We start from the raw sequence: 18,163 nt of genomic DNA on the forward strand, positions 1-18,163 counted from the left end.
CAGGAAGCTGCTCAGAAACCCCCGCAGCATTACAATCAACTCTCTGCACGGATAAAGGAAAAAGGAGAAAAAAAGAAGAATGTGAAGTAATTGAGGAAGGGGTCCAAAGCAGCTGGAGCGTGATCCCCAAACTCAGTAAAACTTCTTCTTCATAAGAACCATGAAGGCCATTGTTGAAGATGGAGAAACTAAATGAGGCAGCTGTGCTATTCTCCTTTTTTTCCCTTCAGAGTGACATCAGAGGTAGGCTGGGCCACGCCAACAAAAAATAAAAAAAGTCAAATCCAACTCCCACACCCTCGCCCCCCTTCTCCTCTCCACCCATCCTCCTTCCCCTCCCCTCCTCTAGTCTCCCCCATCCTTTGTGGAAAACTCAAAAGCATCAGTAATCGGAGCTCAGTCTGTTGAAGTGGCCGGCTTTTGAACCATGCCCCAGCCCGAGTCCCGGGACAGCTGAGTCCACAGAGGAGGAGGACATCTTTAGGATATAGGTCCTTTGTAAAAAAGAGCCTACATATATTTTTATATTCAGCTACAGGACAGAAGGAGTGAGTGGAGGAGAACAACTCAGAAGACTGGGACAAAGAGAGAGAGGGAGACAGAGAGATGAGTCCTGAGCACTGTGGCTCGGCGAAGACGCAAAACACACAGGTGAAACTATAACTGCAGGAAACACACCCCCACCGCTGCTGGTAAGAAAAAGGTAAATGTTGTCTGTATACATTTTGCCTCTGATTCTGCAGTGTGTGTGAGTGAATGTGTCTGGGCAGTTGTGAGATCTCTGGCTGAGAGGTTGAAGAGGTTAGACGTTTCGTGACTGGAGGCTCAAGCTGCAGACAGAAACATTTAGCAACGCTTCTTTGGCTTCCCTCAGCTGTCTGAGGACCCAGATATACTGTATACAGCATGCTGGGAGCGTTTTTTATGTTTATACATTCAACAAGTGATTTACAGTATAAGGGGGTGCAAATGGTGAGTGAGATGCAATCGGGAATAGATAAGTGAACTATGATGTTTGGTAGTTTTGTCTCTTTCAGGGTATGACACCAAAATTGACACAGGCTATGCAGTATACAGTTATGTTTAGGGGAATATGTTAAATGATTTGTTTAAATAATTCCAAAAGGTTTTTGTCATAGTCTGACCTGAGGAGAAACAAAGATAAAGGAGAAAAAAAAGAGCAAAGAGAAAGAAAAGTAGAGCATTCCAGATCAACACTTGAGGGAGACTGATGTCTGAACTGATCAGATGGAGAGATTTGAGCTTCGAAGACAGGCTTGTTTATTTTTCTTGGCTTTAGATTTCCAAATACAAAACCATCTGAGCAGCGCTGCTAACAGGGGTGAGGGGAAGGAGTCGAGTTAACCTGCAGAAATCCGGGTTACATCAATATGACTCGTCTCTAGCACATGCGTCTCCTTTTATAAATGGGGGTTGTGAGATCATATGCAGACACATACAAAAAACGACATTGTAGTTTGTGGACTCATTGAAAGTGTGCCTAGTCACTTTCTCAGGGTCAAGTTTAATGAAAAGTGATGATGCACTGTAATACAACTCTAACCACATCCTCCATCCCACCCACGCCAGGGGCATAAAACACTTCAGTCACAACTATGCCATGATAGAAAAACCTTTGAACACTAATAGCACCAGTCTGGAGCACATCCATATCTTCAAGTCACAATTACCTTAAAATATTTTCACTTATTTTCTGGTCTGTTGTTGGGATCTGTGGAAAACGCTCCTTTCACTATGAAAAGCCACATCTGTGAATGCTGTAAGCGACCATGAAAGACAGACTCACAACACACATGCGCCTTCACAATCCCTGAGCTTGACGTCAAAGGCAAACTAAGAATGAGGGAGAAGGCTAAGAAAACATTATAGGAGCTTGTTTTTACTTCAGAGTAATAAATCGCAATATCAATACCACCAATAACTCAAGCTGGAAAAGACAAGAGACAGTTAAAAAGATACAGAACATTCTGTGCGGAGCAGTGGTGCTTGGCCTTCAGGTTCACCTGAAACTTGGGAGCATAGGGGACAGGCCTGTGAGAAAGCTTTAATGGGTCATTACGACCAACCCACACATAAAGTAACCATTCTCTTAACCCTCACCCTAGACTGTAAATCACAACAGGAAAACTGTTTGATGCCTTCTCCGTTCAAACTTTTTTAAAACTCCTGAGGGAAGCCAATAAAAAGCGGTCAGGTAGTTCGCGGTGATGCTGTCAGAGTCGGTTAACTGCTGCCCTTTCCCAGACTAGGTTGTAACCCAGCAGGAGACTGATAACTCCAACTGCAGTTTTTTCTGCCAATTGTGCCTCACTGTTTAACACGAGGCTGTGTGTGGACCCTTCACAGACGCAGATGTGTAACGGACAGCTCAGCTGATCTTATCAGTCAAACAGAGCCACATATAGAAACAGACAGATAACACAAACACACACAGGATACAGACATGGGCCTGTCCTAAAACACCGCTCCTGTACTGTACTGACCACATGTGGTTAAATCCAGCCACAGCGGAAAAAGCCGGACACATTTTATTGCTCGAATCTCAACCCCGGATTATGAGTCACATGGCTAGCTGTAGCACTTCTGGTTTAGAGTGGAGAGCTACAAGAAATTAAAACAACTGCAGGGGGGATATAAAGAAACAGGTCTGGAGTAAAAGTTGATAGAAAACAGCTTATTTAGAGTCCTCCTAATGAGAGCTTGGACACAGCTGAATAGTCAGGTCGCCATAGGGAGGAAGAGGTCAGCAATGAGGTCAACATAAACAGACGAGAGAAGTAGAGGCATGTAACTAAGTAGACCCAGTGTGTGTGTGTGTGTGTGTGTGTTATGGTATTGATTCAACTAATAGAAAGCATGTGCGGTCAGTGGTATGAGTTTAAGATGAGGTGAGACCCAGAGGGACAATATAACCCAGGAAGCACTTTGTACGAGTGCTCATGAGTAATCTCCTAAATCCTGAAAATGTATACTATCCAGCCTAACAAACAAACAGTTATTTATAACTTCTGTGACTTTTTAATACTGCACCCACCTGGCTCTCCTCTCTCCCCCGACCCTCCTGCGGCTCTATTCAAATGCTTGAAAACAAGTGCCACTTAACTAGTTGAATAAAAAAAGCCACCTGAACCGGTGAGGAAATTGCTAATCCGTCTGTCTGGGTAATTTATTACCATGGAACACACCAGTTTAAGAGGATGCCAACTGCTACATAAGAATTATTATTATGCCTGTGTGTGCACAAAGAGGTGTGTGCTTGTGTTTTGTGATGGGGAGGTAAGGGGATGAGTGTCGTGAAGTGATGGAGGAGAGGCTGTTGAAGAGCTGCAAGTCCTTATCTTGACAAAGAATGACAAATAGAGAGCCTTACTTGAACTTTGTCAGCTCAATTTTAAAGTAGAGTGTTTGTGTTTCTGTGTAGTGCCAATAGAAGAAGAGAGGGGAGCCCGTTTTCCACAAAGACCGATTGATTGCAGGGGTTGCCTGGAGTACGGGGAGAGGGGGGATGTTAGAGGAAGGGTGAGGCTGCACCATAATCCCCACACGAAGACCTCTGACCCCAACATCAGCCCACATGTTTAGAGTTTCACTACAGAAGAGGGAAAACAGATTGAGGCTGTGGGGCCTCAGGGGGGTTTCGGGGGGGATTCCTCTTCAGTAGCTCGAAAGCAAACCCACTTCTGGAGTTATTATTTGGGTTGGCTATATTCTAACCACGGGGTAATGCATTCTTAAACTGAACCACTTAATTTAACACAGCATCTTCACTCTTCTACTTCATCCTTTTTTTCAAATTCTGGTGGGAGACTACAGTCTCAATTACTTATTCGAGTTATAAATGTTGCGAAAATATTAGTCTAGCATTAATCAATTTGCCTTTTCATACTTTCAACATGCATGGTTTAATTATCAGAAATAAAACAGCGGTGAATTTGTTGCTCCGCTGTGCTAAAAATCTTTGTAAGTTCACTTCGGTTTTATTGAGGAACTTTTATGAGATTTTCCTTGTTGTTGGTAATGTTCTCAGTGTTGATGCTGTTGTTTTTGTTGTCATTAATTGTTCCATAATTTTAGTACTTTTACTACTTCCTCACTCGTGCTGCGCTCTCCTCTAAAGTCTATTTTCTTCATATCACATCTTTGCCATTTCTCCACTCTGATTTTCATTCTACCCTTTTCAGCTTTCTGTTCACCGGCTTCATTTTTCCACTTGTGGCAATGGAACCAATTGTTTCAATGGGCATGCAAGGACAGCTCAATTAGTGTGTTTGAGGGAAACAGTTTATGAGCGGTCATGTAAAGACAGTGACAGTGGCTGGTGACATCATGTATTGATGAGACGCTGGGAGGACGTCAGTCTCGGTCTGTGTACTAACAGTGCAGCTGGCTCAGCTCCATGTTTTCATGTAGAGGAGTGCTGCTGTTTATTGTCGGTCCTCTCTAAATCCAGATACTCTCATTCACACATCCTGTCTTGTGTTTGCTTTTTCTCTCTACCTCTCTCTCTTCTGACCCATGATCTGGTCTGTTGTGCGTTTCATGGCACATTGGAATTGTTGTGGGAAAGTCTGAGGATCAGATGGGGGAGTGGAAGCTGGGGGGATTTTCAGGCTGGGAAATACATGAACATTGGCAATGAAAATATTAATATGTTTTGTCAAAGTTTTTCACACAATCACAACAGATTCTCCCTGCTTGTATGCATCTACCATGCATGCAATGAACCAGGAAAGACACTGACACATTCAACATATGGGTTATTCATCTCTGCTCCTGTTATCAAACTTAATTTGTTAAAGATGAATTAAGATGAATGACTTGAATGATAATTTGTGCAGTAAGAAGTGGACCGGTTCTTCAGTACGTGAACATTTCCCTTGCATGGAAATTTGAACTCAAAAAACCATACGTACATAAATTATAAATAGTATGAATACTGTAAGCATGTGACTTTATAGGGTTCGTCCTGAACTGCATAACGAAAGCCCCCTTCATTTCTAAAAATCTGCAGCTACATTTCCATGCAAGCAATTTAAACCACTTTTTAATTAATCTGTGGCATTGGCTCAGATAACAAGAGGAAGTAAATACTGTGTGTGGCCGTCTCTCTGAAGTAACAACCAATGTTCATTATGCTTTTCATCCAACAAGGCAAAACACATGTTTCCTGCCTACTTTAGAAGCACAGCCGTCTAAATGAGCTCTCTGCTCATTTCCTCTCCTACGACAGGGAGAAAAGAATAATTTGTCTCTTACTCAGTCACAGACCTAATCACCATTTATGTTCAACATCAGCAACTACACAGAAAACCAAGGTGAACAAAAGGCGGGCTGCACATATGCACATCTAGAGTGAGCAGTGTGGTGAACTCACATACAGACCAGAGTCAAGCTGAAATAGGTATTCAGATCTGGGCTTTGTCGAAGGTGAATAGTTGGCACCATTTTGCACTTTATGTGTCTGTGCATAGGAATTGTGTGCAAATGTGGCTCCATGTGAGGAGAAAAATAACTGAGTAAATTTTTGTGTGCATGAGGCCCTCCAGAGATCTGTCAGCATGGCACTGAGCTCTTTAATCATTAGTTAAATCTGAGGCCAGACCTAAAAAAAATGACCTATCCTGTCCAAGTCATAGAGCTGCATTCAATAAGTAATGGCAGAACTGTTCATCTCGAACTGAAGAACTTTTAATGACAAAACAAAGTATAAACTTAAAACAGCAGAACAGGACATATAGTGTCAAAACTGCGAACATAGATGGCACATTCGAAAAGTTTATCTTCTTTAGGACACGGCCGAGTGAACTTCACAACATAAAACAGTAAAATGACTGTCTTGCTCAAATGAAAATGGTTCCCAGTTGTACAAAAATGCGTGGTAAAAAGATCATAGGAAGAAGGTTACTCATAAATACTGTCTGTTCTTAGACTCTTCCAATAACAGCCATGAAAATAAAATAAACCATAGCTCAGACACAGAATGACAAAGTAGGGAGTAAAGAATTAAAAGTCCACTGTCATATGTCTCCTGACTAAACTATTAGTGGAGTGACGACCCAGCAGTGCAATTACAATGCTCATACTGTTGCCAAAATATGAAGTAGACAGAGTTGGAGGCCCACTTCAAATCCTTTATTCCTCACACAGTTACAGTGGTTTCACATGCATGTTGTGAAATAACAATATGTGTTTGTCAGGAAGCCTGAGCCAACAAGAAATCTACTAAATCATGTTCATATCAAAGGGGGAAATTTATAAATTGTTTTAGAAAATAGGACATACGTCTCTACCTAAGTTATTTAGAAGAAAGAGAAGGAAAGAAACACCAAGCAGAGATGGAAAAGAGGAAGGAAGGTATTTAAAAAGTAAGAGAAAAAGAATGTGGAAGAGGGAGTTTACACAAAGAGGAAAGTAATTAAATTGAAAGATAAAGGAGTGAAAATCTGTCAAGAACAAGTATTGGGAGTATTCTATCTATCAAACACTCTGTCTCAAGTAACTATCATTGTGAGTGGCCATGACGAAAAAAAGGGGGCTGTGACCCACTTTCTACCTCTGATGCCCTATTCCATTTATTACTCCTACAAATAGGGCACCACATATTGGGACAACCAGCTTCTCTTACAACTATGACTCTAAACTTGCAAGAAAAAAAATAATTATCCATTCTATAACGCAAAAAAGCGTAGTTTGTGAAGGCAAATTCACATGCATGGATATCTATTCCCACAGATGAGCATTCCCCCCCCCCCGTTCTTAATGGCTGTCTGAGTCCCCGAGACCTTCAGCAGTGTTTAGTTTAGGTCAGGATAAAAAAAGAGACTTTTGGCTTGTTCTGAGGAAACACTGCAAACTTTGTACCTTCACAGCACACTGGTGACCTCTCCACGCTCACTTAGATGTCTTTGATATGTTATGGTTCTATGAAAGAGACGAGGCCCCTTCGTACTCAGAACCACCACCCAGGGGGAAAATCAAACTCCACAAGACAGGGAAGAGGAAAAATTTGGAGGGAGGGAAGGAAAAACAAAAAAGATGAGAAGAGAGAGATGGGAGATTTAGGAGGTGAGAGCTGATGGATGACCTGTAATGCCAGTTCTATTCATACCCTCTAAACTGTGGACAATGCAGAGTATGGTCACTTGCATGAAGCTGCACAGCAACAGCAGAGCGGCAGCCATAGTTTGGACAAGAGGACGCACCAGAGAACTAATTCTGCCAATGCTACTGTTACAGTCATTAGCAACTCTCGCTAAGGTCAATAAGTATACAGTACCTGGTAACGCTGTCAGACATCAGAGGCTGGAAAAACACATCACCATGAAAATGATTAACGCTCTGGATAGTCATGCGCACACAGTATTCAATCATGCAGACGGACACACAAGATTATGCATACCAGCAACAGTGCAGAATAACACTGAAGATATAAGCTGTCTGTTCTCCATGTTGTGCCAAGTGGCGGATTTGCCAGAATTCCTGGAGAACCGCAATGGCGTCATATGGGAGAAACACAATGCCTGAGTTTTGGGGTGGAGGTAGGACTTAATGAGGTGGCAATGAGTTAAGACTTGAGAGTGAATACTTTAAAGTGAAGAGTGATGGAGAGGATTATGAAGACTAGACAGCCCTGGCCGTGCACAGGCCCAGGCCGAGGTGTCAAATGTCGCACCATGAAAGTCTGAGTGCGCGTTTGGTGTTTTGTGCACTGATGAGAAACAGAACTATAGTCAGCTGGGATAAGAAAGAGGTGAGGGAGTGCAAGGAGTCATCCCTAAAATTAGATGAGGATGAAGACAACTGTGCACAAACTGTTTTCTGGAGTTTCTCACAGCCATGCTGTGACTGTTTGTGCAAGTGTGTTTGTAAAATTGCTTTCAGTCACATGCAAGAAAAAACCTCAAATAAACATTCCTGTTGGATGTATGGAGTCATGTGGAGTATTTGGTATTCAGGGTCAATATGTTTTAAGCTGAGCAAGTACAATATGTATACAAGTAGCATTGTTGCCTCAGACAAAAGTGAGAAATCACTGAGTAGGAAGAGACGTCCCAAACCCTCTGACTCGCCATTTTGACCAAATACCTAGAACTAAAGAGCATCAGCACCTAAAATCAGGATACAAATTTGAGTAATAAAGTTCCTTTCAAGATTTTACTTTGAAGAGATAAGATAGAAATAGAGACTTAAGACAATGGTGAGGCAAAGGGCCAATATAAAAAGACAGTGTATTTAGTTTTAGTTTCTTTAATTCATACACATTTCAGACTGATCTGGTAGTAGGCTACATTAATAAAAATGTAACATTACAAGAACATTCCCAAAACACTGCAGTTTGAAAGACTGATCACTGTGTCAGTGGCTGAGTTTGATCAATCAGCCATTTGGTGCTGCAAGCCTGGGCCATTTGAAAGGACCAATCAGAAGGTTTGACAGTTGAGGGGACATGAACTATAGTATAACTTGGAAACAAAAAACAGAACTAGATTCAGACGTTAAAGTTCCTTGATATCTACCGATGGTTTTTTAAAGATTTTCTCAAGCAAGACAATTAAGATGAGTACGACACAAGACAAAAAAATGGGCGTTTGCTAAAGAAAAGATAAAATTCTGTCCAAGACTAAAGAAGACGCAGTATGCTTAAGGGCAGATACCAAAGATAAACCACAGCCAGCTGCCATGAATCAGACCTCTTGATGGTGGGGAAACCAACGATGCCTTAAAAAAGGGGTGTCAGTCAGCAGGGGAACTTACTGAGATGGAAAGCAGACCTTGTGCTTCTGGCTGATCAAAAATGTGTTCTCTCGCTCTGGCTTTCCAAACATACAATATTATGTGAAACAATGACCTGACAGCTCTTTCACTGCACACTTTCTAAACAATTACAGATTGTCAAGAGGACATTTCAAATGACTTTTTGATTCAAATCGTATGGCAGCAATTTCCTCTGCCCTTCAAAACTATACAATCAACACGCCTGCTGTTAAGATTCCCTCCTTAAGACAAAGGACTGTTTCTCATGCTTAACTCTCAAGGTCTTATATTCTTGCAGGAAGGCCTGGAGGGATTTGGAGGGAGCACCAGTAGCTGTCAATCTATTCATCTAACCAACTAGCAGAAATGCAGGGATTGATGTGGAGCCTGTGCATCATGTTCTCCCTCTCCCTCTGGGAGGAAAGTTACTGCAGGAGTTCCAGGGAAACCAGGAGGACCAAAGAGCTCTCTATCCACAGGACTAAAAGAGCTCCCCAGGATCCTGATGCGAAAAAGTGTTCCTACACTTTTCTCGTCCCTGAGCAGAGAATCACAGGTTCATACAATATCCTATTTTAGCAACAAATTCCAGTTATTCGCCACACAGCTGGCCTTATTCCACATAGATATCACTTAATGACTTTATTATCAATTTTCTCCTTTTTTCCTGCATTACATTCTTGGTAATCTTTCCTTTATCTGTCAACAGGTCCAATCTGTGCTAGCACCACGGGCCCCGAACCAGACAAGGACAGAGTGACCCGTATGGACATCGCAGATGTGCGGGAGGTGCTAACCAAACAGCGACGTGAGATTGAGACGCTGCAGCTGGTGGTGGATGTGGATGGTAACTTAGTGAATGAGATGAAGCTGCTGCGGAAAGAGAGCAGGAACATGAACTCTAGGGTGACCCAACTCTATATGCAGCTGTTGCATGAGATCATCAGGAAGAGAGACAACTCTCTGGAGCTCGCCCAGCTGGAGAACCGTGTACTCAACGTGACCTCTGAGATGATGAGACTTGCTTCCAGGTACAAGGAGCTTGAGGGCAGGTTCTCCACGATGGCCGCGGTGGTCAACAACCAGTCCATTCTCATTGCTGAATTGGAGGACCAGTGCCTGAGGTCGGTTGGACGCAGTGAGCTGCCCGTGGTGCCTCCACTGGTTCAGGTGGTACCACAGAATCTACCAGTTAATAATCGTTTCACCAATGAGATACAGAGGGACAATAACAAGCGGGCTTTACCCCGAGGATCACGAATGGAGTCCCCTACTGCGAGCCCCTATGCAATCAACCCTCCACCCCAGGGAACACTTACATCTGATGGTATGTACTTTAACATGGTAGGGATGATGGAGAAATAATTGACCCCATACTATAAACTCAAGTTTTTAGGAGACGGAAGCTAAGTAAAATCAGATGTCCTTTTAAGTACTTGTCAACTGCAGCAATAATTGTCCCAATTAATTATACACACAACTACTAAAACAATTATCTACAAAGTTCCATTTAAAATGTAATTTCTTGTAACAGTTGGTATTGCTGAGCCACAGTTGGCTCATTCTTGGCATGCTACAGAGGCAATGAAATCATACATTCCTATGAGTCCTGCTTGGCTGAACAACACAGAGCATACGCACTAAATTAGTAGGCTGTGGACCGGGCTGTTATAAAAAGCATTGAACCCCTTAAGTTAAATGGCAATATCTATCTACAGCAAGACTTAAGTCAGATCTGTTCTGAGAAAAATAATTCTAAAATCAGATGATTTTGAACTATCAACTATCAATTCAGATAAAATCCTCTAAGATATACATGGTCCCTCCAGACTGATCTCACAGAGACTAATTATGAGAAAGATTGTGTCCAATATGAAACCAATTTGTTAGCAAAAGTCAGAGTGCTACCTGGAAATGGCTCCTAAAAACTAGACAGCACTGGCAGGTTCCTGCCGATAGGGGTTATACGACCAGATAGTGAAGTGGATGAAATTATTCATTAGATACCGCTGACAGAGGGGAAATAAGAATACCGAGAGGAGATTGACGTTACAGAGAGACAAATTGATTACAAGAAGAACACTGACGCAAAGAATATTTTCCTCTGGTATCTGATATGTTACTGCCTGTCTAACACTCTGAAGTGTGAATTCAATCCAGTGTATCTCATAAGTGGTTTGACCTGGTTCAATGTTTGATCCTCCAGAAAAACAAGTCTGAGAAGAACACTGAGCTTGCAAGGCCTTCAGCCCACTTTCAGCAACAATAACGATCCGCTTAATTCAATCCCAATATGCAGAGAAGCAAAGGGTCCATATTTGAAAAAAGCCTTCATGAAATAAAGGAACAAAAAGAGGAGAAGAGAAGACAGCAATGTGGGGAAGTGGTTGGGGGTGTTTAATAGCAGGGATTCCGCCCTGAACGTTCTTGTGGCTATTTCAAGCTGTGCATAACAAATTTCCACTTACCAAGTCCTTGTTAAACTGTAATTTCAGTGTCACATTAGCTAATCATAGCTCATTAGAACTATACGCTGCAATGAAACATTCTCTCTAGAGGCCTCATCTAAAGGCTCTGTCCAATCAGAACTAAGACGCTGTTTTCACAAACTGCATGTTTTGTCTGATTGAATCACGTCAGTCTGGACACCCCAAGTTTATGTAAAACCAAGAAAAATAACAGAGTGAGTTATGGGTTGATTTTGCTGGCGAGGTTGGCACATCACAATTTTTTTTTACTAAAAGATAAAACTTAAAACGGATAAGCACTTCACTACAATAATTCCATTCCTTTTCCATTTAATTTCCATATTTAAGTGTCCATCTATGAGTACAGCCTTTTCAACAGACTGTGTGTATCTATATCAGTCAGCAACACAGGTAAATACTTCAAAATCCAACCGCTGTAATGGGCTCCACGTAGGTTTACTACTTGTGTAAATAGACATTACCAGCCCACAGTTTGGTGTAGTTGAGCTCCTTCTTAACCACTATGGCTTGGTTCCTTAATATATTTCAAACCACAACCTCTAAAGGCAATGTATAAGGAAACTGACAAGAAATGGACAGAGGAGGAGAGAGAATAGGGGGATTTGTTCAAGAAGCCCTTAACTGACAGTTCTGATGGAGACATAATACTGGAAAAACATAAGCCTGTGCAAAGAGCTTTAGGTATATGTATCAGTGCGTTATACTGAGTCCCTGTGTGCTCCAACATACAGCTGAGAAAACCATCTTCCATTGGCTTTTAGGACCTGGATGCCCCCACACAATGACTGCGTTCATACTGGTTTAACACAAATTCACACAGGGGAAAACAGAGGAAATATGATGGCTGGTTGAAAAGGGTTCAGCTGCCTCAGCGGGAACACAAGGGTTAATTTTGAAGAGGAATATTTATGAAACAAATACATGCTTGTGGTTTCACATTGCATGTTTGAAACAGGAGATATTTTCCGAAGAATGTGTCGACAATTATAGGTTCCTTCGAACGGTTCCTGCCCAACTCTCTCCCCCTTGTCTCGTCTCCTGTCTACGACCCCCGGAAGTGATGATGATGATGATGATGATGATGATGACTTTTGCATATGCAATAAAAGGAAGGCATCTTGTCTGCTTCGGGGCACTCAGCAGGGTTTATTTGCTTGGGGAACTTGAATTACCAGTTATTCAGGCAGTGGGAAGCTCTAGCAGGGATCAAGAGTCATTAACGAAAGATGCAGATATAGAATGTGTAATCTTACAAGTTATATGGTAATCTACAAACTGTAATTGATTTTGGGCAGATGAAATAATTTGCAATATGTTAATTAGTATAACATTATAAATATATTAGATACTAATAATCTGGTCTGCCCCAAACAAACATGTTCCCTTATATCTGGAGAATATGCTTCATAGGCCAGGGCATCCCTGTAACAACACAATTCCTCATTTATAATGGTTTGTTGTGACACATTTTTTCTGCAATTTGGAGATTGCATTTGGCCATATTTTTTTATTTCCATAATATTTGATTAATTGTTCCGCCTAAGCAAATTACACTATAATAATGGATTGTGGCCAGTGGCGATGTAGCAATTGGAAAAATATTTACTGATCAGACATTTTAAATCAGAGCTACCACAACAATTTCTATTACAACTTTGTTGGACCTTTCTGTTCCCAGGACCCTTCAGGGACTGTTACCAGGTGCGTCAGGCAGGACACACAACCAGTGGGATGTACCTGCTTAAGACAGACGGCAGCGACCGGCTGATCCAAGCCTGGTGTGAACATGGCCTTGATAATGGTGGATGGACCGTGTTGCAAAGAAGGAAAGATGGTTCTGTTAACTTCTTTCGGAATTGGGAGAACTACAAGGTAGGTTAATTGAAAAAGGAGAACTAGCTTTAAGACTGTCAAGGCAGAGTTTAATAAAAACAATCTTTCCAGAACAATACATCTGATTCTTGAGGGGAGATTGTAAGAATTTCCCTAAGCTTTAGTGAAGGATAAATATTTTGCAGGACACTAAGCAAACTCGTGCTCCATTGATGTAAACAGATTGGTAAAATTGCTCATACCTATATCACCGCCGGGATGTGTGGCAATGACCCACACACAAATATAATAAATAAAGAACCCTGATGGACTACGAAGGAAGACTTGGAGTTCAACCCCACTGAAATTATCTTTTAATCCTTTTCTTCAAATGTGTCTGCCAGTGACCCATGAGCTAACAGAGTGGGAGTCGGACTAAGGAATACATTTATCATCCCCCAAAAAAGATGCAAGCTAGCACATAAATCTCATCAATGCATTTTCTATGATCCACTCTCCATCCAACTGCCGCCAAAGATATTTTTTCAACAATAAGTCGACCCAGTGGGTTGACTAACTAAAATTAATACTGCACTTTGTTGGTCTGAACCACACTGCAATGAGACTGAAAGTGGGTAACAGAGCGCATGCCTCATGGCTTGTCCCCCTACAGAGAGGATTTGGCAACATAGATGGTGAGCACTGGCTTGGATTGGACAATATCTACAACCTTGGGAAGCAGGGCGACTACAAGCTGATGGTGGAGCTGGAAGACTGGACAGGGAAGAAGGTGTATGCCGAATACAGCAGCTTCCGTCTGGAGTCAGAGAGTGAGGGTTACAGACTAAGGCTTGGTACCTACCAAGGAAACGCTGGGGACTCCTTCAGTAGTCACAACGGCAAACAGTTCACCTCGCTTGATCGCGACAAGGATGCGTTTTCTGGTAAGATGGATACTAAAGGAGTTCCAGAATGCATTTTCATTTGTTGTTAGTTTCAGAGTAATGACACGATTGATGTTGTCCATCACACTGACTCATCCCATTCCCCCTGTTGTGTCCCTTTCCACTAGGCAACTGCGCTCACTTCCATAAGGGTGGCTGGTGGTACAATGCCTGTGGCCAGACCAACTTGAATGGCGTGTGGTACAGCGGGGGAGTTTACCGCAGCAAATTTCAGGATGGAATTTTCTGGGCAGAGTATGGAGGAGGTTTCTACTCCCTAAAGTCGGTGCGCCTCATGATCCGACCAATCGACTAAAACCTTGAGCTTTGGTTCTCTTCGAACAATCCTTAGTCTCCTTCCTTATCTTTATCTACCTGTAAACAAATTCTGTAAAGGCGAGACCAGGAACCCCTGCCATTGTCCAACCGGCAGAAGAGAGCGGGGAAAGAGATGGAGGCATATGATTATAGTAAGATGATAATGACTCTAAGAGTCGGCTCAAAAGTGAAAGAGGATGGATACTATTGCCCTTCGTAAATACCTGCTCTCCTCCACCTTTCAGTCTGGACAGTAATGGTCCATAAAAACCTGAGGCCATTCATGTTCCATTTTACTAAATTCTGGTGAAACGCGACGTGTAATAAAGGGAAATGGTCATTTACTTTAAGATATGAGATTTCTCCTGAGCAGCTAATGGTGACTTATTGAAGGAAGTGTTGCCCATACCAAGGGCTAATGGATGTACTGGGATGTTAAATGCAAGTAACAAGAAAATCTATGCAATTAAAACATTTCTGTAAGAATATTTGATGAACAAATGCGGACAGGCTTCGATAACCCTTCTGTCTACTCATTTCTGGGATTTTTCTGGACTTACTGGGTTTTTATTTGACCCCACACAAAAGAAATGAAGTAATGCAACAGTGTGCTTTTTCAAATTGCATATGGCTTAGGTGGCTTTGGTATGTAAATATATCTGGCTGTATTTGTGAAAGTTAATTTAAGAGGTGTGATACAACTCAGGCCAAATGTTCACAATGTTGTCACTCTGCCAGTCTTTGTTATTTATCAGTGTATTTATAGTAAGTATAGTCAGGGCCATTTTATATCTAGCCCTGTAACAATACAATTCTTAATTTTTTTTTAAAAACCTATGTAGAAATGCATTGAGTATCAGTGTAATGGTTGAAGTGGGTGCGTTCGCACACACACACACACACACACACATAAATGACAAATACAAAGTGGATTTCTAGCTGACTTGTGTGGAGAATGTGTGACATTCACTGCCAGTTCCCATTTCAAATTAAATTCCTTTATAAACATTGAATCGCCTTTAAGTCTTCACTCAGCTTCATCTTAATGAAAACCAAAACAAACCGTAGAACTTGAACTATTACAGTGTGTAATATCTACACTGGCTGATGAAAGATGATACAATCAATCTTAAATGAACCACTGTGAATTTATTTGACCTGATTGAAGTGCATTCCAAGCAAAAAGAGGAGAATTTAATAATGAAAGAAGAGGGAAGAATAAAAATGAGCTGTAAGAGACTGCACTTAAAATCTCATTACTCTTTTTTGGAAGAAAATAATTATGTGAGGGGATAAGGCAGATTCAAAGAGGTAGTTGGGACTATTCTCAAGTAAGGACAGAGATACAACAGTGAGGATATCAAATGATGCTGGTATAGAAGAATTTACAGACGAAACGCAGAGACAATAAAGAGACACAAGATAGCTGGGGAACATTCACTGCACGGAAAAAAGCTATTCACTTTTTCCAGATGTCTTTTTGAAAATATGCTCCAGTGTTTTCTGAGATGTACGGCAACACCGGGTAAGGCATGTGGGCAAGGTCACAGTGATCATGACCTTTGACCACCAAAATCTACTCATGTCATCTTTGAGTCTGAGGGAACATTTGAAAAACTCCTCTAGAGATATTATGACCACAGGATAGACGCACAGCGTAAAAAAATAATGTCTGTGGCCACAGCTGTTGCAGATGCAGACTGAGATAAAGTGAGACTGTCAAAAATATTATACAAGTATTTTATCAGTAAAGCCCCATTCAGAGAGGTCAATAAGTAACCCCCCTGTCTATGTAGGACATGTTTCAGCTGTTCTTTCTCTTATCTGTTTAACGTAGCATTGTTTACAACTAGGAGATGAAAGAGGAGTGCTGACGTACAGCGGTGAAGCAAAGATAATAAATTAGGTGAGAGGGACAGATAAATGTTAATGTTTTGAAAACAATAGGAGACTCGTTTTGTAGTTTGGCTCACTGTGACACGGCTCATGCAAGCAATTAAGGTACTTTAAAACTGTTAAGGGGCCAGTATTTGCAGCTGGACAGTTTCAGAAACCCTCTCCCGAAACACAATTACAGTGTCAGATTGAGAGGCTGCATCAAACCATTTCTGAGATCGAGATCGTCTTAGCTTCAAAACACTTTCACTCAGTTCCTAAAATTAGAACATAGAAGTATGGTTGAAACCGGTGCCAACTCGGTGCACACAGATAGAGGACTACTGTTGTTATTCTGCTTATGCTATGTGGCCAGCACAGACAAGGTGAAAGGATAAAGAGTTTTCAAAGTGTGCGTTTTTTGTCACAGCGGAGTGATACATTTCTATGGGCTCTTTGTCCTTTGCATGATTAGCTAGAGAACAGGGACAAGTTCATCTGCGCTTTTAACAGGCAGGCCCTGTGGTGAACACAGACAGGAGGGGTCTGTTTCTGCTGAGTCGAATAAGAGGTCAGAGTTCACTTCAGACGCATGCATGCACAAACGTATCACTGTGCAAAAACCAAGGCTAAGTGACTGAAAAGCAGACACAAGGTTCTTTTTTTTAGCCTTATCACCAGAGGTAAGTGTCACTCCCACAGGTATACACAGCAGACAGAAACATGACGGCACGCCACATAAGAGTCACATGTACACAGAGACATTGTGAAAGTTAACTTACCTTTGGCGTATTTATCACAAAGAAAAACACATGGTAATGTCAGCTCTCTGATGTGGACAGATACTTATACACTAAGAGAAATCCACCCAACCCAAATTAACCATTACACATACACACAGCTATCTTTATTAGGGCACTGAATTAACTTCCATTCATTGTGGACAGCCTAACCAAACCCTTATCCCCAGCTTTAACCAGGATTTCATGAATGATGTTTTGACCCACTAGGACTGAGCTTAGGTCCCATGAGGAAAAAAAGTCCTCACAAGGTCAGTATTTACACTAGAAAAGGTACTCAAGAGGCAACACACACAGACGGACGCACACACGCGATGCTAGGAACCAGCACTGCGGCTTTTGTTCATTCCCACCCGCTCTCTCACTCACACACTCTCTGAAGGGACTGGTGGATTTATGATAGAGGGGAATGTCTGAGAACAGGAGAGTGGCGATTTCCATTCTGTGTGCCAACTTGGCTCAGTCCAACTCTGAGGGCAGCCAGCTGGTCACACATCACACATGCACACTCATCTGACTGTAACAAAACTCACACCAACACTTAAAAAACAAAAAGACTCCACCCAATAAAAATCCAACCTATGGTCTTATTTACATACGCAAAAAAGAGATAGTTAAGCTAGCAAACATGTGCTGTTACACAGCATTAGCTTTGCATTCGTTTCCCGGTCGGTCATTATGTCCAGACTTCCATGACGGAGCACAATGGGCTGGTTAAAAGTTTCTGAAACGACAAACAGACTTTCCAGCTCTCTGTGTTTATGCTTGTGTCTGTGTTTGTTACTCCATGCTCCAGTGGTTAAGTTTGCAGCAGTAGCTATGATACCACTCTGATTGTTAGAGAAACAAAAAAACATGGCAGTAAAGATCAAAGTCGTCATCAAGTCAAAAAAAGAGAACAAACAGTACAGCAATAAAACCACACATGTGGACATGAGCAATTTCACTGCACAACGCATACGGGTTTCCTGCATGATGTCATGCCATGGAGCCAAAGAGAGAAGGGGCATAAATACTTAAGGGGGGGGGGGAAGACATTTATTATTGTTCTTTTCAGTTTTCCCTCACTGATTCATGCGTTTATTCAACATTATCTGAGAAACAGAGCAGAACTAAAATGGCACACAGTAGAGTTCATACCTCTGCCAAG

General features: G+C 41.8%; 2 protein-coding genes across 3 annotated transcripts in view; one reads left to right on the plus strand and one right to left on the minus strand.

Moving 5' to 3' along the window:
* The window catches only part of ralgps2 (Ral GEF with PH domain and SH3 binding motif 2), a 42,480-nt gene that overhangs the window by 7,273 nt on the left and 17,044 nt on the right, over positions 1–18,163 (minus strand). The window lies entirely within an intron of this gene.
* angptl1a (angiopoietin-like 1a) lies at positions 9,142–14,336 on the plus strand. Its single transcript, XM_061078568.1, has 5 exons — positions 9,142–9,331; positions 9,485–10,102; positions 12,943–13,136; positions 13,750–14,020; positions 14,149–14,336. The coding sequence occupies exons 1-5, from the start codon at positions 9,142–9,144 to the stop codon at positions 14,334–14,336; spliced, it is 1,461 nt and encodes a 486-aa protein (XP_060934551.1).

Source organism: Limanda limanda, chromosome 9 (assembly GCF_963576545.1).
Source record: "Limanda limanda chromosome 9, fLimLim1.1, whole genome shotgun sequence".
In the NCBI taxonomy this organism is placed as follows: domain Eukaryota; kingdom Metazoa; phylum Chordata; class Actinopteri; order Pleuronectiformes; family Pleuronectidae; genus Limanda; species Limanda limanda.